Raw genomic sequence first — 21870 nt, forward strand, 5'->3', positions numbered from 1 at the left:
CAAAAGCTGTAAAATTACAGCCTATTAAAGAAAAGAATAGAAAACTAATTTTGGTATGACGTGTTATGCAAACTGTTTGGTTTTGGTTGTTTTGGGGTTTGCCTGATTTGAGCCCAGAGGGCAACTGAGCTCCAGGCAGCCGTTCCCCCTCAGGGATGGGGAGGAGAAAATACAACAAAAGACTCGGGAATTGAGACAAGGACAGGGAGGGATGACTCGTGAATTATGATCACGGGCAAAAGACAGACTCCTTAGGGGAAGAAAAAGAATATCACTTTAATTTGAACACCACCACTACTTAATTTACCAATCAAACAGAGTAAGACAGTGAGAAATACAACCACATATTAAAAACACCTTTCCCCCACCCATTCCTTCTTCCCAGGCTCACCTTTACTCCCGGTTTCTCTCCCTCCTCCACCCGAGTGGCACAGTGGGGCAGGGAATGGGGGTTGCAGTCAGTTCATCACCTGTTGTCTCTGCTGCTCCTTCTTCCTCAGGGGGAGAATTCCTCGCGCTCTTCCCCTGCTCCAGCGTGGGGTCCCTTTCACAGGAGGCAGTCCTCCACAAACTTTCTCCAACACGAGTCCTTCCCACAGGCTGCAGCTCTTCCCAGACTGCTCCAGCGTGGGCCCCTTCCATGGGTCACAGTCCTCCCAGCAATGGACTGCCCCAGTGTGGGCTTCCCTCAGAGTCCCAGCCTCCTCCGGGCACAGCCCCTGCTCCAGCGTGGGGTCCTCCACAGATTGCAGGAGGGCATCTGCTCCCCCTGTCACCTCCACGGGTGCAGGGCACAGCCTGCCCTCCCACCATGGGCTGCAGGGGAGTCTCTGTTCTGGCGCACTTCCTCCTCCTTTCTTCCACTGACCTTGGTGTTCGCAGAGGTGTCTCCCAGGTTCCTTGTCTTAAATACTTTATCACAGAGGTGCAGCCATAGTCAGTAATTGGCTCAGCCTTGGCGCAGAGGCAGGTCTGACTTGGAGCCGGGGGAGCTTCAAGAAGCTTCTCACAGGGGTCACCACTGTAGCTCCCTCCCTTGCTGCCAAAACCCTGCCACACACAAAACCAACACAGCGGGGGTTTTTTGGTTTTCTGGTTTGGTTTGGGTTTTTTTTCCAAGGCTGTTTACTTTTCTGTCTGGTTTGCTATGTTTACTTTTGCTGTCAGCATTTAGGCTCTTCTCATGCAAGTGGAAGATGACTAATTGAGGTCATTGCCCAAACCTTACCTGTGGTAGGGGGATGATCCAAGTAAAGGCTTGAAAGGATTAAGTCTTGCATTTTGGTACCAAAGAACATCAGAAGTGCATCTCTTTCACTGCAGCTGTTAATTAGAGATGTATCAGCTTCTTTGGAATCAAGTGATCATTGATGACATCAGTTTTTTGTCAAGGGCTTATGGATAGTTCTTAAAACTCGATGTGGTGCAAATACAGTCTCCTTTAGGAAATAATGAACTGGAGATTTTGTGGAAAGACTTGAAACCAAGTATTCTTTTATGAAAGTGTTGCTGCTTTTGTATCTAAGAATTCTCCAATCACTTTTCTACTTGTGTTTTTCCTCATTTTGGAAAGCAAATCATGCTAAGGTGCACTGGGTGCTCTGTAGCTATGTCCTGTGCTTTGTAGTTGATCACTGCTTCTGTTTCCAAGCAGAAATGTTACTACTGGGCGTACCCCATCTAGGCCAAGATGGCAGGTACAGGTTTACTAGTGTTATAGTATATCTCAGGTATATGCTGATTAAAATGTTTGAGTGTGGGAGGGCTTAGTATTTAGTCTTCTAAAGCACATACTGAATTATGCAACTACATCTATTTGGCTTTTGCTTTCTGAAAAAGTTGCCATCTCATTAAATCAATTCTATAAAATAAAATTGAAGCTAGGGTGAAGATAATGTTGTAATTAGAATTAAGCTGCGTAAATGATGCAATTACAGCTAGCCAAACAAATAATAGAGATGAACAAACCTCTTGTCTGCGCTCCTAAACCTCGTTTTTTAATATTACTACAACAAGCTGGTCTTAAAAAAAGTATTTGGTTCTTCAGTAATGACCCTTTTCTGGAAGAGTCCACAAGTATATTGCATCGCTGCTGTAAAAGGGAAGTTTGGAGATGAGTTTTCCTCTCTTCATTTTGATCCCTTTAAGGTCATTGCTGTGTTTTTAAATTCAACCTTGCAGTAAAGCTTGATGAAGGGGCACAGTCTGACTTCAGTGTTACTCACCTTTGTACATGTCCTGGTTTTGGCTGAGGTAGAGTTCATTTTCTTCCTAGTAGCTGGTACAGTGCTGTGTTTTGGAAGTCGTATGAGAATAATGTTGATCTCACACTGATGTTTTAGTTGTTGCTAAGTAGTGCTTATCCTAAGTCAAGGACTACTCAGTTTCCCATGCTCTGCCAGTGGGGAGGTGCACAAGAAGCTTGAGAAGGCACAGCCAGGAAAGCTGCCCTGAACTAGCCAAAGGGATATTTCATACCATAGGGTGTTACGCTCAGTGTATAAACTGGGGGGAGATGGCTGGGAGGGGCCAACTGCTGCTTGGGAACTGACTGGGCATCAGTCAGCGGGTGGTGAGCAATTGCATTGTGCATCACTTGTCAGTTTGGGGTTTTATTTCTCTCTCTTTTTGTTATCTATCTTCCTTTTCATTATTATATTTTACCTCAGTTATTAAACTGTTCTTTGTATCAACCCATGAGATTTACTTTTTTCAGTTCTCTTCCCCATCCCACCAGGGACAGGGAGGATTGAGCAAGCAGGTGTGTGATGCTTAGTTGCCAGTTGGGATTAAACCACAACAGTCCTTTTTGGTGCCCAACATGGGGCATGACGGGTTGAGATAACAACCAATCTGACTGGGATGCATTAGAACAGATTTGTTATAAGCATTCATTATATTGGTTCAATAGTCGCTGGTCACAATGTTTATTTATTTGCTCTCAAACTTGGTGTGCTTGTTCCTGAAGTCGCGTTATGTAATACCATACTCACAGTATATGCTCCATGTTGTGCTGTTTCTTCGTATTCCCCTTCTCCTCCAGGGTAATCACAATAGCTCTTGAGGATTTTTAATATCCTTGGGATGTTCAAACTAGCATGTTCCTATTGCTGTGTCTCTTGAATGTGTTCCAGGTCATGTTTAAGGTTAAGAGATCTGCCCTGAGGCCAGATAATTATGAGTGACGGTGTGTGGGATCGCATGAGCAAGTACCTAGGACAGTGGGCACCTCCGGTGATTTGGAACTTTACGCAGGAAAAGTGCAGAATCTGGAAAAACTAGTAAAATATTTGGAAAAAGTATGCTGTCACCCTGGCAGTTCCAGAGATGCAAATCACTGCAATGTGCTGGGGCCTGGCCTGTGCCTATCAAGCCTTGTCCAAAACAATTCAGTACCCTCAAGGGGAAGAGAAGTTCTCTAGATCTGACGACAAAGCAACAGGCACTCTGGCTACTCCAACCCCCATGACAGGCACTGCAGCTGAACCAGAGAACCAACCAGTGGCAGTGTCGGTTGTCCCTATGCACAATAAGAAATGGACATGGAAGTCATCTCGTTTAGTAAAGGAGGGTGAAGCAGGACCATCACAGGAACAGGAGGAAGAGGCAGAAGAAGAGGTAATCGCCTGATCCCTATCCCTGAGTGAGCTGTGGGATATGTGAAAAGATTTCAGCTGTGGTCAAGTGAGCACATTATCACCTGGCTGCTCCAGTGCTGGGATAATGGGGCTAGTAGCCTGGAATTAGAGGGTAGGGAAGCCAGTCAGCTGGGCTCACTTTCTAGGGAAGGGGCCATTGACAAGGTCATTGGAAAAGAGACACAAGTCCTCAGCCTCTTGAGGCGACTCCTGTCAAGTGCGAAGGAAAGGTGTCCTTTCAAGGAAGATGTTATGTGTCACCCAAGGAAGTGGACCACCATGGAGAGAGGTATCTAGTACCTGAGGGAATTAGCCATGTTAGAGATGATTTGTTATGACTGGGACAACACAGTTATCCACAGATCCAGACCAGTAGAAAGTTATACAGAGCACACCATCGTCATACGCCAAGTCATTGTCAGTCATGAAATGGAGAGATGAAGAGGTGCTGATGGTGGGTGATGTGGCTTGCCAACTCCGGCAATGCAAAGAAAATCTCTCTGCGGGACTGCGTCTTGGCTGTGGAAAAACTGAAAAGTGTGAAAATCTGTTCCAGGAGTTCCAGCAGTGGAAAGAGGATAGGTCCTACTTCCCACCTGTACAGACCAGGATCTCGGCTATTAAGAGCAAGCGTTACTCTGCTCAAGAGAGAGGATATAGAGGGTACATACACATCATGGGGTACCCTCTGGTTCTACCTGCAGGACATGAGGAGGTGGGATGGAAAATCCACCTCAACCCTAGAGGCATGGGTATGTGAATTGCAGGGAAAAACAACCACAAATGGGTGTTCTTCCAGGAAAATTGCTGCTCTGGTCTCCAGTGGGCAGTTCCCCAGATAGAGTGGAAGGGCTGATCTTACTCCTGATCCCATGGAAAGGAATTCTAATCCATTTTTACAAGAAGTGAGTAACTATTCCTATGACCAGGACTAGAGGGGCCCTGCTTCCAGCCAGATGGAGGAGAGGGACAACTGGATTTATTGGACTGTGTGGATTCAGTGGCCTGGCATATCAGACCCACAGGCTCTGATGGACACTGATGCAGTGTACAACAACAGCATCAAGTTATAAAGGGGCAGAACCCACCTGTAATTCTGGAGTGTCAGGGGGATTCCAACAGCTAACTGTATTGGAGGCTGAAAGAAGCCTAACTGGGAATGAGTGGCGTAAACACCCCATTGTGACTGGCCCAGAGGCTCCGTGCATCTTTGGCATAGACTATCTCAGGAGAGGGTATTTTAAGGACCCAAAAAGGGTACTGGTGGGCTTTTGGTATAGCTGCCTTGGAGGTGGAGGAAATCAAAGAGCTGTCAACAGTGTCAGGTCTCTCAAAAGACCCTTCTGCTGTGGGATTGCTGCAGGTTGAAGAACAACAGGTGCCAATCGCTACTACAACAGTGCACCAGTGGCAGTACCACACCAGCTGAGACTTCCCAGATTCCCATCCATAAGCTGATTCGTCGACTGGAGAGTCAAGGGGTGATGAGCAGGGCTTGCTCACCCTTTAACAGCCCAATAGAGCCAGTGTGAAAGTCTAATGGGGAGCAGAGACTAACAGTAGACTATCATGGCCTGAATGAAATCGCGTCACCGCTGAGTGCTGCTGTGACAGACGTGCTAGAGCTTCAATATGAATTGGAGCCAAAGGCAGCCATGTGGTATGCCACAGCTGATATTGCTGATGTGTTTTTCTCCATCCCTTTGGCAGCAGAGTGCAGGCCATGGTTTGCTTTCACTTGGAGGGTTGTCCAGTACACTTGGAATCAACTGCCCCAGGGGCAGAAACACAGCCCCACCATTTGCCATGGACTGATCCACACTGCAGTGGTACTGGGTGAAGCTCCAGAACACCTGCAGGACATTGGTGACATCATTGTATGGGTGGCAGCACAGCAGAAGAAGTTTTTGAGAAAGGGAAGAAAATAATCCAAATCCTTCTGAAAGCCGATTTTGCCATAAACCAAAATAAGGTCAAGGGACCTGCTCAGGAGATCCAGTTTGTAGGAATAAAAAGGCAAGATGGGCATTGTCAGAACCCAGTGGGTGTGATCAATGAAATAGCAGCTATGTCTCCACCAACTAATAAAAAGGAAACACAAGCTTTCTTAGGCATTGTGGGTTTTTGGAGAACATACATTCCAAATTACAGTCTGATTGTAAGCTCTCTCTATCAGGTGACCCAGAAAAAGAATGACCTATGTGTATGTATGTCAAGAGACAGGAAAGGTGGTGGTGATTAATTGGAATGTATTGGAAGAGTGGGACCTGGGCATGGCATGAGTGGTATAGAGTAAGGAGTGGGTGTTGTTCTGGTTTTGGCTGGGATGGAGTGGTATCTTCCTAGTAGCTGGTACAGGGCTGTGTTTTGGATGCACAATTTTGCATTGTGCATCACTTGTCTTTCTTGGGTATTCTGGTTTTGTTATCTTCCTGTCCATTACTATTATTATATTTCAGTTATTAAACTGTTCTTATTTCAGCCCATGAGTTTTACTTTTTTCAGTCCTGCCCCCCATCCTACCAGGGGGAGGAGACAGCGAGCAGCTGCATGATGCTTAGTTGCTGACTGGCGTTGAACTAAGACAGTACAGAACTCTGCTTTCTTCCCTAGCTGTTGCTTCTGAAATAGAGCATATATTGTGTAGTTTCTCTTGATATACATTAAATGAAATAAGTTAATCTTATTAAATAGTTTATTTTTCTTCTCATTTCTTTAGGGTTCGCTTAAGTCCTGCAGCTCGCAACATTCTGGAGACACATGGATTAGATCCAAGCAATGTTACACCTTCTGGACCTCGAGGAATCTTCACTAAAGAGTCTGTATATATTTCAGTAAAGCTAGAACCTCGTATTCCTTATTTCTCCCTTTGAATCTAGAGCAATCTCCGTGAACTTGACAAGTCCATTTATTTAAAAAGCCGACTTTTTGTTCTAGTTTTTTCTGGGGGGGAAATGGCTTTGTTAAATTTGAATAACCTATTGAGAAGATATGGAGAAGAGGTCAGGAAATATTGTAAGAAGCCTTTAATTAAAATTTTTTTTTTTTTTTATATGCTATCTGAGCTGCATGGTACTGCTGTCACATTTCCTGCAGCTCAGCCTAATGGTGGCTATCAACTCCTAGGCACCACTGTTAGCTACCATTGTAGATCTCAAGAATTTTGCTACTCAGAAATCTATTCAGTGCCAAAATAAAATACCAGTGGCCTGTTTTCTTCAACTCCTTCTCTGGGGAGTTCAGATCTTTTGCTTCTTTCACTGAAGTTCAGTTATGAAGTCTGTCAGGATTTAATTTGTTCCATTTTTTTATTAGGCTGGGGAGAGCAATGAAGTGTAATAGTAAGAAATCCAGAGTTCTGTTTTTCTCCCATATTTGTTTTTTTCCCTGTCTTTGATTTAAAGAACGTTTGTTTACAAACCTGTGGTTTGTTATGATCAGGCTTCTAGTATTTTCCTATACTTTTTGAGTATTCTGATGTAATAATTGGCACTTAAGCCTTGGAAGGAGGAACCCGTGTACAAAAATGTGTTGTGGTAGATCCAGAGCCCTTAGCCTTGAAATGGTGCATTATCTACACATTAGTGTGTGTGTTAGTGGAGGTGAGGATTTTGACAGAAGTACTTATTTTTGTTCTCAATTAAATTATTCCTTTTGACAAATGCCATCATTCACCTACACAGACCTTGTTAGCTGCTGTAATTTTAGTTCCATTCAAAGACAACCAGGTCAGCATAACTTGGAGTTGAACCCAGAGAAGCAGACAGTGGAAGCCTGCTGTTTTTTCAAAAGTCTTTTTTCATATGGTCTTTGGCTGAATTGAGATAAATTATGGAGCTGAATAGATATAATATCCTATGTAACAGCAAATTGTCAGAGATAGTTTTTTCTTAATTATGTACGTGTAATGGTATTTTATGGTGTGCTACTAGGCTATGGCAGGTGGAAACCCTCTAGGACTTTTAGCTACCTAATTAACATTCATTAGTTGTCACGGAGATGTAGCAAAGACTTTTCTGTAGCTATGAGAATTACCTGACAAAACCTTCTTTTTTCAAAACTGCTTTCTTCCATATAAAAGATTCAACTTTTAAATATCATTTTAAGATACAGACTGTCTGGGTTTTTTTTAACCATTCTTCTGAAATGGTGTTAATCTTGCAGATGCCTACAGGCTCTGCTATTATATTCAGTTGGAAATTAAATGTTCGTAGATTTTTATAGAGAGCTGCTACAGATATTCAGGGAAATATTTCTTTTCCTAACTCGAGATTACTGTTAAAATTCATGCCATGCTTTATAGCAGAGTGACTCATGGTCTCTTTTCCAAGTAGACTAGTGATTGATTCTTTGAGGGGGTGTTGCAAGTTCACTTTTCACTTTTAAACTCTGAATTTCCTTATTGAACAGGGCTCACACTCACTAGATTACAAGAAACAAAGAAAGATAGTGAGTTACATAAGCAAGCAAGATTCTTTCCCCCCAACCTTCTATCTTTAAGTTCAGTTCACTTTTAACAGCAATAGGAGCTTTCACTTAATGGTTTCCTGTCATAATCTGCTCCCTTAGTAGGCTGATACTTCATTTCTCTTACATATCTGTGCAAGGCTTAATTACTGTTGTCATCTTCGTGCTTGTTTTTGTTTTATGGAATGGCAACTTTTTTTTATTTTTCAGCAATATCCTCTGCTTTCTTCAGAAATACACTAGCAAATTGATGTGTCAGTACCGAGTAACTCCCAACTTCCGTCAAAGATTGCACCATGTTCCTATTCATCAGCTCAGACACTGTGTTTGGAAGAGCAATGTTAAAATTGTTGGTTGTTTCAGACTACTTCTGCCCTTTCTCATCCTATTTACTAGTGATCTAGGGATTTATAAATGCAACCTTAAAAAGGTGGGGGGGGTAGTTACCAATAATAACTGGTTTTCTGAGGCCATGTTCCTCCCAGCTGTACCTTCCTACCAGCTGTCACTAAGTGTGATTTGGGATCTCAGAGCTGCTGAGGCATTTGCATTTTCAGCTTGCAAATAAGGCACAGGCACACATGTAGTTTTCCAGAGAGTAATTTCATGTGCATGTCTTGAGCACAGATTTACAGTGGGATCTGTGCTGCATGCAATTTGTCAGCTGCCATTATGGAGCAATGAGTTGTTCCTATAATGTTGATAGTGCAGTAAGTCTGAGACCTAGAAGTTTCTGATGTGTAACATTCTCTGCTCACCTTTTTCCTTCCTCCATGACATCTATGAATTGAGTAATTGGATATTCAGATGAAAGGGGATTGGGACAATTTAGTAACAATAACTGCCACCAGAGGGAAGCTAGTGTCAATCCGTGCATCTCCTGTTGCACCACTTGGTGACTTTTAGGTGCGTGTATAGTCCCTGACTTGTGTGTTTCAAAGTATATTTTGAGCACAAAATAGTTTACTTTCACCATTCTTTGAGTTTTGGCTAACACAAAGTGGAAAGACTACACGCTTCTGTAGTAGTGGAAATCTCAAGTGTAACAGAGTTGCCAGAGTCTGCATAATAATAACAGTTTGGTAAGGCATATTTCTGTTTAATAAATGTTTACCAAGCTCTGGTATCCTTTCTGCTTAGCAGACAGCTCTCTTTCATGTTTGTTACCTCTCTCTCTCTCATCTTTCTCCATTACTATCCTGTGTTGATGGAGGCTGATAGAGTAGTTAGATGTGTCCTTTTCCAGTTCTGATAAAATATTTGCCTGACTTGTACTGAAATCGGTTTAATTTGATTTGCTTTGGTGGTTCCTCCAACTCTACTCGTACGCAGGCTCGCAGTCTTGCACCCATGACAGTCATAACATTGATGTATATATTTTTCTTGTTCAGTTAAATCATGTGGAATTGGTGGTGGTGAAATTATTTTTGTATGTATGTATTGAATATATAATATGTAAAATATGAATACATATGAAAGATGATTTCTATATATGTATTTTTTTATATATTTATATCTCATATCATACATGAGTTTCAAAAACCCCTGAGTGAATCTTCTAATCTAAAAATAAACTAAATTTGGGCAATGCATTTTTCAGTTAACACACTGAAAGCCACCAAAATTATTAAAGCATTTTGACGTGACTATGATAGGTAGGACCATCTGGTTTTTGTCATTTGCATAATGTATGGAAGTAATTTTAAAGCATTTCCTTAACTCTAAAAAATTTATGAGAAGCTATAAAAGCTTTATTTTATGTATTATGGAATATAATGAGCAGATGGTCTGTCTTATGCCTGCCAAGTTAAAACAGTTAAGTAATTTTTGATAGCTTCTAGTATGTTAACTAGGAAAGTTACATTATATCATGCAGTTACTTTTTTTGTCTTAAATTGTAATGATGGGATAATTTTTGTTCAATGAAATCTATTTTTTTTTTCCCCAATATAGCAGTTATGTTAAGTACTAAACACTTATTTTTAAAAGAAATTTTGGCTAACATGTTAATTTGGAAAAAGAAGGAACAACTTTAATAATGACAAATTTACATCCTGACCTTAGTCATTTTTTAATTTTTAATATTATTTGCTGAAGTAGGTACTGAAGCTAAAGCTAAATTGAAGCAAGTCAGCAGTCAGTAGAAGGCATTCTGTAGAACATACAGAGCTTTTCAGTTTTCAGTTCTTGGTTCTGGAGTGCTACTTTGTTAGGAAGAACTAAGAATGCATGATGTTCTGAGATTTTGTCCTTTCTGCAAAGATTAAATAACACAGAAACTGTTGACTGTCACTCAAGAATAGACTCTCACTGAAGCAGTAATCTAATGAAATTGGATAGCTTTGATGTTTAGTATTTACGGCTTATGTTTCAAAGCCATGGTATGGTTCTAAGTAGTCTGATTTTCACATTTATTTTTAATTTCCTCTGCCAGTTTATGTAATAAAACTGTGTACGTAAACCTTCGTGTACGTGCTGTGGTAGCGTCTTCATGAACTGATAGAGATTTACCTGGGGTGTGTGTGATACAGACTTGTGATCAGATCTGGAGCACAAAAAAAGGAGATCTATGACTGATACAACTCTTCTAACAAGTCGCTAGGATAGGTGCAGTTACAGCTGCAAACCAGAAGTTTTGCTTACATCCCTTGCAGCTGGGAAGGGAAGTGGTGGTGGAAATGCAGTCTCTTGTGTTTAGCCTCATAGGTGCTAATCCTTTTCCATGTTGCTTTATAAACACAATGCACCTACAGTAGATGTAGTGTTGTAGCTTAAAGATGGTAGTTTACTTATGTCTGTCATACTGTGCCCACAAGAGGGAAGTGTTGTGGTGGTAGCTGTATCAGTATAAATATTCTCCCAGGGTCTTTATAGGGTAGATGAGGTTCAGCCACACCTGGGACTGGTAGATGTTACTCTCTTTTTGGCTTTGGTTCTCTAGTGTTGTGCTGTCTTTCAAATTGCTTATAAAGTATTAACTTGTATACTAACTACACCTGTTTGTGCGTATTTATGTCAGAAAGGTACAGAGAAATGAGTGATAAATGTACTACTCAATTTTCTGTGAGTACTAATTAATTACATTAAATTCAAATGATTACAAATATAGCACATGAAGCAGCTTATATTTGAGACTCTGTAGCCTAAGTGTACTGTAAATCTTATTTAGAAGAATTGTTAGTGCAATTCACAAATTACCTTGTACACTCACTAGTGATGATGAATGTTACACTTCTCTAACACAAATGTTTTCTGTTACTGCATATTCAGATCCTTTTATTCACAGAAGTTAATGAGAATTTGATAAAAAGATATGACAAGAGAGACACAAAATTCCTATCAGTTAATAATAATCACCTTCTTAATGTTTGGTTTGACAACAGAAATTTAAATGCACAGAAGTGACTAATTAATTAAGTGATGGAATAGTAATACTTTGGGAATTTTGAGATCGTTTCTTTGTGGTCAGTATTTCACTGTGTTTAATCACCAGGGATGCTCTCAAACTTCTGCAAGAGAAGCAGAAGGGCAAGCCCAGTGAATTGAAACCTGTGATTTCTCCAGCTCCTCCTCAGCCTACTGCAGTGCCTTCTGCTTCGCAAGCAGCAGCTGTGACTTCTGCTTATCCAAGGCCAGCAGTTCCACCAGTTTCCACACCAGGACAACCTGCTGCACTGGTAATGCTTCTGTTAAGTTCTCAACATTTCTACATTAAATATTGCCATGGCTACTTAAGTAGCTATATGAGATTTCCAGAACTGGAGAGACAAAGCAAACTAAGGCCACCCAGATGCCAAGCCCGGTCATGTGCAGTTCTCAGTATGTTGAGTGAATCTAAAGCATTGTAATTCAAACTGCAGAGCTCTTGAAACTCTGGTCTGCACACTACTTTATGTAACTTGCAATTTGAAGTCATGAAAAAATTGACATTGCAAGCCTTGGAAAGGGGAAAGTCAGAGACAGCAGTTTTGTTTCAGTCCCCAAACAAGAAGATGCCACTAGCTTGGAAATCAACAATAAACCTTTCTCTCAATCCCTGTGGGATCAATACGTCAGCGTGTATTTCCAAACTCAGATAAACTTGAATCCTGATTTAATTTTAGTGTACTACATTTGTTTGCTTTCCTGCAATATAAGTATATGTAAATGTCCGCTGATGAGTTGTGAAGAAGCAAGTAAGGAAAGAACTTAGTGGGTGCTTTGAAGAGCAAACTCTAGCACCTAAATACAGTTTCTATGTTAATTTGAAATGTTAGATATACCAGAAATTATTTTTTAAGAGTAAATGCCCGTGCTGAAATGTACATTAGTAGAAATTGAGAAGCTTTTATGGAAAATGGAGGGGAAAACCTTTGTGGTCTAGAACTAAATTTGAAGTATCTTTACAGGCTGAAGTTTACAATGTAGTTACAGTTCATAACATTCAGAAAGTGCTGCTTTCTTTTGCACTGTAGAAAGAAGCAAATAGCACACAGAAAACTCAAACTTAGATATTTTTCCATTACAGAAAAAAAATCTTTCTGTGATTGCACCATAATACACATACTGCGATTTGTTGTGTGTTGAGTGCTACTCAGTATGAAGTATAGGTACTATAGGTTAGGTATACAAAATAATGTTTTACAAAATCACTTATTTTCTTGCTTTCTGTAGTCACTGATACTTTAAGAGATTCCTTGAAAGTTGACTCGCTTCTGTGAAGAAGCTGGAAAAACTTCTACATTGAAACATTACTGAATATGTCTGGAAGGAGAGAGAACAACAAAAGATGCACAGTAAAGCCTTTCTTAAGGAGCAACTCAGGGAACTGAAAAAGCAGTAGCTTACTGAGTAAATGTTCTATTATCATTTGAATGGAACAAAGCATGTCCTGAGCAATATGCCAGCTCCAGCAGATGGAACAGTGCTTATGTACTCTGAGAATTAATGCCTGAATATTTGAAATATTTTTACTAAGCAGTCTGCTAGAATAGTAAGATTAGTTCTATACTGTAAAGTGAAACTGTCCTTACTCTGTAAAACCTGTTGTGTTGATCCAAGTTAAGTGGAATACACTAAAACACCCAATGGTCTTTATTGTATTAATTTAAGTAGTTGGAATGTATCACTTTTTGATATCTAGGGGATATTTGAAGTGAGCAGGAGTCACTGATGATAACACATCAGTGCTAGAGTCCTGTTTCAACAAAGGGGAAGTATGTTTGCACTCTTGATAATTAATACGCAGCATATGATTTCTTTCAGGGCACATTCACAGAAATCCCAGCTAGCAACATCCGAAGAGTTATTGCTAAGAGATTAACAGAGTCTAAAACTACTATACCTCATGCATATGCTGCTGCTGACTGTGACATTGAAGCTATTTTGAAATTAAGAAAAGAATTGGCCAAAGGTTAGTGATTAAAATGATTTACTATAACGTGGTACTAATGCATAGAGTATCTTGTTTACATAATCTTGCCCAGAAGTGTAGATTTTTGTATAGGCAGAGCACTATGCAGTCAAACAATCTTTTTCAGTATTCTGTATGTTGGACTCAAGTTGTAGTTCCCTGTGATTATTGAATTGGACAATTCACCAAGATGTAAGAAGACAGGTGTTACTTTGCCAACTAACACAACACTCTGTACACAGCTGCAGTTTAACCCAGGACTACACATTGTCCAGTAGGTTTTTGTTTCCTTCCATCCAGATGCAGCAATATTTAGCTTCTTGATGGTTACAATCTCAAAGTATTCATGTGAAAGATAATACAGAAAGCTTCAAATTAAAATATGCAAGGTTGGACCAGATGATCCTTGGGGTCCCTTCCAACCTGGTGTTCGTTGATTCTATAATTCTGTCCTTCTTGGTACAATGTTAAAATTTAGTTTTGCTGGCCTCTTTGTTGAATTTACTGGAAAAGGAAAGCTAATGCAACTCTCAAATTCTGAGTGAGAATGACTTTACCCATGGTGAGGAAAGAAGGTTTAGCACATGTCAGCCAATGCATGGTAAATTCCTCTCAAAGGCAAAGTAATGGTATTAATGTGAAGGAGGCTTACTGAAATTTGTATATACATTTAAAGCTTTGTTAAGCTGTTGGAATAGAAATCTGTCCCACAGAAAACTGGGTAATTTTAAAATATACATTGAGTATTGGGTTAAAAGTTATAAATCTCAATGTGTGTATATATGTGTAAACGCCAGTTTTCATGTGTCCACTGTGTCTTATTCATACAGAAATGTTTATGTATAAGATTAAGAAATAAATTTTTCCCTTTTTGTCTCAACTTGTATTCACTTGAAGTGACTTATTTAGACAAAGTTCTTGAAGTTTAAGGTCATAATCAAAGATTGCTTTGTTTTTGCTAAAACTGTTTGGTTTTGCTAAAATCAGCTGAGGATACTGTGCAACAGGATGTTTTAATCATTTCAAAATTAACTATGCAGACTGGAATCTTCTTTCCAAAATCTCAGTTCAACAAAGTATATATGACATGCATTTAAAAAAACAAGATGATTTTTCAATAGAACATTCTTCAGGCGAGTACTTAATTTTCATGCAAAATATCAAAAGTGTTGTTTGCTTGGTGTCTTTTTGTTTAAAGACTTCTACTTAGTTGGTGTAAAAAAACCTGAGTGAAAGTGTTTTTATTACTTTAACATCATAATCTTCTTAATGTAAATAAATTCTATTATATTTAGAAATATTTGGTCAATATACTGACTTTAATGTTGTCTACAGGAAGTGGCTTCAGTTTCATAATTCATGAAGGTCTTAAACCAAAACCTGTGGAAACTTTAGGAAAACATTGTTTTATATTATGTCAGCTCTTGCAATTGCCTGCAGTTACTAGCATTTTTCCTTTTTTTTTTTTTTTTAATTTGGTATTTGGTTTAATATTCTGTTAAGAGGACACCCACACAGTGCAATCAGTTTCTAAATACCAGTGTCAAAAATATGGAAACAAATGTTTTCATAAAGCTTTGACATCTGTAAGTTAATTTGTTGAAGCCAGATTTACAGCTGAGTAGATTAGATTTGTATTAATCTAGGTCATCCTTCTCGTCAGCGGCCCACCTTAAGTTAGAGGATTTTCTAAAAATTCGATCTTTTGACGCAGAGATAGTTAAGCCTGAGAAAAAATTAATTTTGTAATGTTATGATTCTTTTTTCCATCATTCTTAAGGATATTTTCCATTAAATACACATCTTGAACAAGAATTTAAAGGTCTGTAATGGAATCAGATGAGAGAGAGATTTGTTGAGCAGTTGCAATGTAAGATGTATTTTTCTCAGCAAAGTCATATCTCTGTCACCAATGTGGAAAAAAATAATGAATGAATTCACTGTCCTTTTTCAGGCACATCTTCCATCTTCACTTACCTCCTAAGCTACTTGCAGAGGTTATAGGTTTTTTTGAGATATTCTTCTTCACAGAAAAGCTGGATTAAACAGCTGAAAACATATGCTGCATGTTTCTGCCTCTGTACTATCTTCATTCCCTCTGATGCCAAAACTTGAGTTATTTTAAGTTGTCCCAACCCACTGACACATTTTGGCATCAGACCTGTCAAAGTTATACAAGCACAATTGAGGTGATGTTGCAAAGTAGGAAGCAGTAGCTGCCAGTAAGGGAGACATGCCTAGGTGGGGGCAATGCCTGTCTTCAATTCACTGCTCGTCCCTGGAGCTCTGACTAATTCTAATACACTGAGAAATGAGGTTTGACTGCAGCCGGCCTGGAACAGCAGCCTTCTCAGGAAATCGATCTGATTTTAAGGCAGAACTTGGTAAATGAGTCAAGATCATGTAGTATGATTGACAGTAACATCTGTAAGTGATTCTTCTGGTCTTAAGTTTCCATAAAATGTGGAATATTCTTCATAAAGAATAACATTTATTTCTAGTGTCTGAGGTTAGCACTATTTTATTATTGAATTGACAATATCTTATCTCTGCCTAAAATGACACCTATTGTGTTTTATCTGCGGGAAATCAGTTGAGATCTGTTGATGTCTACTTTATCAGTTGCAGTCAAACTAATTAGGCTTTTAAAATTAATTTTCATTCTTTTAGAGGAGAGATCCCTTTTCAAATTAAATTGGGAAAATACTGATTACTTTTGATAAGTTTTGCTAATTATGCTGGTGAAAGAATAATTTATGTGTTTACAAAACTTGACTCTTCAATACCCACAAAGTTTGGATACTATTCCAGGTATGCAGATTAATCTCTGCCACTTCATAAATTTAATTTTCATCATTCATTCCATTTTATGAAATCTCATTTTCCATGCTATTCGGGCTGCATATGCAAGTAGTGAGGTCCTTTTTGCTGAAGGAGACATGCACACATACACCTCATAGCCTGGTACTAAGTCTGTTACTTGGGTAAAAAATTCAGAAGGCCTGTTATTTTATAATGAGGAGAAACATTTTTTTTTTTTAAATTTCCTACTAATACTTTTTTTTAAAGACCAAAGTTGCTTTCTAAAGAGTAAGGACATTCGTGGGAGAATACAGGTGTCTACACAAGAGGAAGGTACATAAAAAAATCTCACATAGTTTCTTTTTGATGTTGTTCAATTAGTACTTTTTTCTGGTATCATTTAAATCATTTAGTCTCAATAGTTCAGCTTTTAGATGTGTAACCTCAGTGTTACACAAAGTAGTAGAAATAGAATTAACAGTGTGAGCTGTTGTAGACATTACAACAATATTGAAAAGTGAATATTTATAGGTCTAAGGCACGTGACACCAACTTTTGTTCTAAAGCTTTATCATTGCTATCATGGTTTGAAAGCTTATAGGTTCAGGTTCAAATGATCGTTTTTCTGGAGCCACGTCAACTCTGCATTCAGTATAGCATAGCAGGATAATTTTAATTTACATTTTTATTGCTGTACTGATTGAGAAACTGAGTGCTTTCTTCTCCTTTATTGAAGCATTTAGAGAAGAACCTGAAAGCTGGGACCACCTATTGCTGACATTGCTGTGACTTTCTTTAGCCTGCACAAATTAGGTCCAGTTTCAAGAAATACTGCATGTTTAACTGGAGTCTGAAACCTAAAGACTTCTACTCACAGAATCAGGCCACAAATAACCTTCACACTCGTACAAGCCAGTTAGAGGGGTCTGAACAGTAGCCGAGAAAACTGACCCCAAATCACAAGGATTGTTAGGCTGCAGAAAGAGAAGCACTGTTAATCATTAATTATTGCACCTTCATTCAATTTCAGTCATTACTTTTTCCATAACAATTTTTTCAGAGGCTGCATGTTACACTAATACTAAGGAAAAATCTAAATTACCTTCAGTATTTATGCCAGTTTTGAGACTAGTTATCATCAGTCAGTTACTGCTTTCAAAGTAAAATATAGTAATGACTTTGAAAAGTCATGAAAAAGTAAGAGGACCTTTTTAAGTTAAAGTTTTCTAGGTAAGTAAGTAGAACTATGTTTAAGCAAAGCTTCTGAAAGGATGTAGAACCTAATCATCCAAGATTACAAGGAAAAGAGCTTGGAAGATTGGCAGGGGAGGAAATACGAGTTGTTACAGTGTATTGCTGTACATCTGAAGGCTGCATGTCTTGAAAATAAGAATGAGGAAATAAGACTAAAGGAAGAAAAGATGTCAGCTTGGAGGGCTCTCGATGTAAGCAGTTCTGGAGTTAGGAGAGTGAATTCGATGGGTCCCACAGTCAGTTTTCAAGGTCTGTTCTAGAGGGTGGTCCCCGTGAGGTGTGATTCTGTCAAATTGCAGTAGCTAAGCAACATCTTGCAGAAACCTTAAATCACAGCCTGGAAAAAATGTGTATCATGTATATTTAAAATTTCATAGGGGTTTTTTTACACTAAGCTTATTCTTTTATACGTAATTGGAAACACAGTATTTCAATCAATATGATTTGTAAAAATAAACCTTGTTCTTCATTTGCAGCTTTACTGGTAATTGAAATGGATTAAAGCAAATCTGAAAAAAGACATGTTGGTTTTCTTTCAGAAATACAGAAATGATGAGTGCACATAGTGCTTCAGGTGATCTTTTGGGGTATCTGCAACTTGAAATATATTTGAGCATCCTAGAGGTAGAAGATTCAGTTTGGACTGATGTCAAATAAGAGAAGAAAGGGAGGGGGTGGGTTTTTTTTCTAGCTAGCACTGAGCAGTAATAAAGCAGTTTGTGCTTTTGTGAATACATGTCCTGATGTCACATCCCTTTTCAGTTCCTGAAAGAGAAGAACTGGGGGCCGAACCTTGGAAAATAGATGGGGGTGGATCTTTCATTGATAAGGCACTTGTACCAATGCACAGAGGGGTAAAAGTTGTCATTTCTTGGTATCCCAGGGAGATAAACACTTCCATGTGCCCCTTTATTCTTAGGTGCAAAGTACACATTGCACAGTGTGCATTAAATAACTGCGCTAATAAATAATTTGGTAGAGAGCAAAATATGGTTTTCTATCACTCAGGAGACAACTTGTCAGTTTTAAGTCAACAAAATACAGACCCAGAAGTCACATAAATACTTCTGACCGGTGATACATTGTGAACTGGTAATCTTAAAGTAACATTTTTATTACTGTAGTAATTATTACTGGGTGTTTTTATTATTTATTACTGGGTGTTGATCCACAATTGGTTGTTCTTCAGGCAAGTGATGACAAAATCTTTCACTGAGTTAACCAAAACTTTCCTGGTGCTATTTACTTGTCTTTATTTCTTCTTATGAGTTTTGTTTGTTTGTTTGTTTGTTGGCGTTTTTCTAGAATGATGAAGGGGAAAAAGAATAGAACAAGAGTTGAAAGATATCTTTAGCCTCTGTGGTTTTTGTGGGGTGTTTTTTGTTTGTTTGTTTTCCAAAAGAAGTGGTAGTTGCCCTAGACAGAGTGCCTACGTCTTCAGAAGCTTTCTTGGTCTCATCTGTAAATGTTTTGTATGACAAGACCGACATAACTCAAAGGAGTAATTTTCTTGTCTTCAGGGAAAGGCAGGCATGTTAGTAATCCAATATTCACTGTATGTTATCCCAGGTAGAGCTGTAGGTAGGTGGGGGGTTTTTTGTTGTTGCCCCACACCCCTCCACCCCAGAATGATACTATAGCTTTTATATGTGGCATCTCTTCCATCTTAAATCTTTAGTAGGGTTCCACCACGTAGGTCATTTAGATACTAGTGCTCAGCCGTAGAAGGATTTTTGATTTACTGAAGGTTTGGCTCTGGTGCCAGGTTAAAAACCACCTTTGTTATCACAGGGTAACATCAGAAAATATCTTCAAGGTCCAAGTTAACTGTCTTTACATGAATGTGTTATCACGTGGGTATGTTAGAAAAGGGTTTTCAAGATTAATCTAACGAAGTTAGCCTTGAAACGCTCCATACACAGAGGCACCAGCTAGATTTAGACACAGACACGTGTTCATGGGGTGATATGTCTGTCTGTCAAAGAGGTGGATGCTCTTTTCTCTCTCCTTGACCCATGTTTTTGTTGATATAACAAAAGATCTGCTTGCAACCAGATCTAGCAATTTAGACTGTTTTGTTTTTCCTGGGGGTATCCCAACATAGAGATCTTTTGATGTGTCATTATAGCACAAGACATAAGTCCTCCAGGAGTCTTGTTTGCTGTTCCTGAGACTTTACCCTGTGAGTGGATTTTTCTCTCAGCGTAGTGTCACCGAGCTGTACACGTAGGCAGTAGAATGCTGGCATTGAAGGGCTAATGTTATGTACTGGTGACTAGCCCATGCTTGTCTATCCATTTGTGAGGTCCTAAATTAAATTAGACTGGTATATTCAGATTTTCTAGATGATGGTACAGGAGCTGCCTCTCCTTTCACTGAAGTTTCGAATGACTACTTTTTAATGCAAAAGTACCCAAGTCGTTTTTCTACATGGTTTTTTTGTTTGTTTTAATGCTATCTTATTCACAAGTTAATGTCAAAGACAATTTATGAGGTTGATATTTTCTTTTAAACAGCAGCAGGTCAGAAGAACTTAAGTAAAAAATTGTCTTAGGAATGCTCACTTAAAATTTTTCACATCTCTCCTGCTGTTGTGGATTCTGAACGAATATTTTTAAAAAATGTAGTGGTGGGAAAGAGCCATATGTCATTGCATAAAACTGAGTTGCAGAGATGGCCCTGGTAGATTTTTTTTTTTTTTTTTTCCTGACGGAAATGATGGTGGTTTCTACTACATGGTGAGTCGTAATATGGAAGGTTTGTGCAGCGTGTACTGTAAGCTGCTTTGTCTTGGGGGTAAAATATAGCAATTTTCCCTACTGTAAACTTCAGTGATTGAGGGTAAAATATTATCAGACATATTTTATTTAACCATACTCCTACATTTTCACAGTATTCCTGCCCTCTTAGTACGGACAGTGACGTTTTTGGCAAGAGTTAGGAATGTAATATAGAAATCAAAATATAAAATACCGAAATATGTTTGATGACCAAGGTACAGGTTTGTCTGATGTGAAATTCTGTCAATGCAACACAGTACTTGCAAATTCCATTGCGTTACATTAGAATTCTGGTTCTCTTCTCATACATAGATTGCTAATTGTGGCAAATGTTGCAGGTCAGTTACGTGGTAAGTGGATACTTGGTTCATTCCTCCAAATTTATGATCACTTAATATAATTTTCCCTTTACAAAAGCATTTCTAAAGGTGTGTGTATTACATGCTGTAAAGCAGACTCAAAAATGAAGTAGTTTTACTTCTTGATCTGTTGAGCTGACAGCAGTGATGATGGTAGCAGAGTAATGTAGTTTTATTGTGAGAATGATGCATTTAATATTGTGTCAATATGATGCATCTTCAGGATAATCTCGTAGCAGCTGTGGCATATCCTGCATTGTATCTGTAGTCTTTGCTTCTGCTGCCAGTCCTGATTTTAGTTAGTGCTTTGGTCTCCTAACACTTGGAAAAAAATAATACAGAGCAAATACAGCTGTTGTTTCCATCCGTCCTTTCTCCCGAGCTTTTGAGGAAAGGAAGCAAATGTACTAAGTGTTATGCAGTATTTCTTAGGCTCACATTGAAAAAATCCAGTTGTCTCAAGGTTATTTTGTCTGCTTCTGGCCGATGCTGCCTTTTTTGTGTGTAGCTTTGCTTTTAGTTTAAAAACTTTGTCACTCTCGTATTATTTTGCAGCCTGCTTTATAATATATTTGCCTATTTTAAAGATTGACAGATGCCTTCACCTTGCTAATCCTTGCATTATAAGACCCCAAAGGTCACTGGAGAATAACATACTTATGATTTACAGCTGAATAAAAGCTGATGTTTGCAGTTATTCCAGTTAATGCATCACGTTACATAAAGAATAGTAGTCTCCAGTATTGTCTCTGTATATTTAAATCCTACAATAGATTTCTACAGAGACAATAAATATATAAAGCATAAAACATATATGGGCTGCTACTTATAGTAATACCCAAGTTTGCAGCTTTTTTGACCTTCTAGTAACAGCTAGCAAGAATGTCTCTGCTCAGGAGACTTTTCTTTGATGATTCCTCTCCTTTTGTCCCAAGGGAGAGAAAAGTTTTCTTGCTTTTATGATTGTAGTCTGAAGATGAGTTACTTCCTGGCAATGTTTCAAAGAAGCAAACCTGCTGAATCACTGGAAAATCTTGTCATTGAACGAATGCTGATAAACAAATCTTATGAGCAATGATTGTTGTCTTTTTTTTTTTTTCTTTTTGCAGATGACATTAAAGTATCTGTAAATGATTTTATTATCAAGGCAACTGCAGTTACTCTGAAGGTAAGTGAAT

The 21870-nt window shown here is 38.8% G+C and overlaps 1 protein-coding gene across 2 annotated transcripts in view; it reads left to right on the forward strand.

Annotated features, from left to right (window-relative positions):
* Positions 1-21870, forward strand: part of PDHX (pyruvate dehydrogenase complex component X) — a 67518-nt gene that overhangs the window by 25289 nt on the left and 20359 nt on the right. For both annotated transcript variants that reach the window (XM_074809819.1, XM_074809820.1), the window contains exons 5-8: positions 6358-6456; positions 11599-11782; positions 13350-13497; positions 21802-21860. In XM_074809819.1, coding sequence (XP_074665920.1) covers positions 6358-6456; positions 11599-11782; positions 13350-13497; positions 21802-21860 — 490 coding nt within the window. The remainder of the gene's footprint in view (positions 1-6357; positions 6457-11598; positions 11783-13349; positions 13498-21801; positions 21861-21870) is intronic.

Source organism: Strix aluco, chromosome 31 (assembly GCF_031877795.1).
Source record: "Strix aluco isolate bStrAlu1 chromosome 31, bStrAlu1.hap1, whole genome shotgun sequence".
Taxonomy (NCBI): domain Eukaryota; kingdom Metazoa; phylum Chordata; class Aves; order Strigiformes; family Strigidae; genus Strix; species Strix aluco.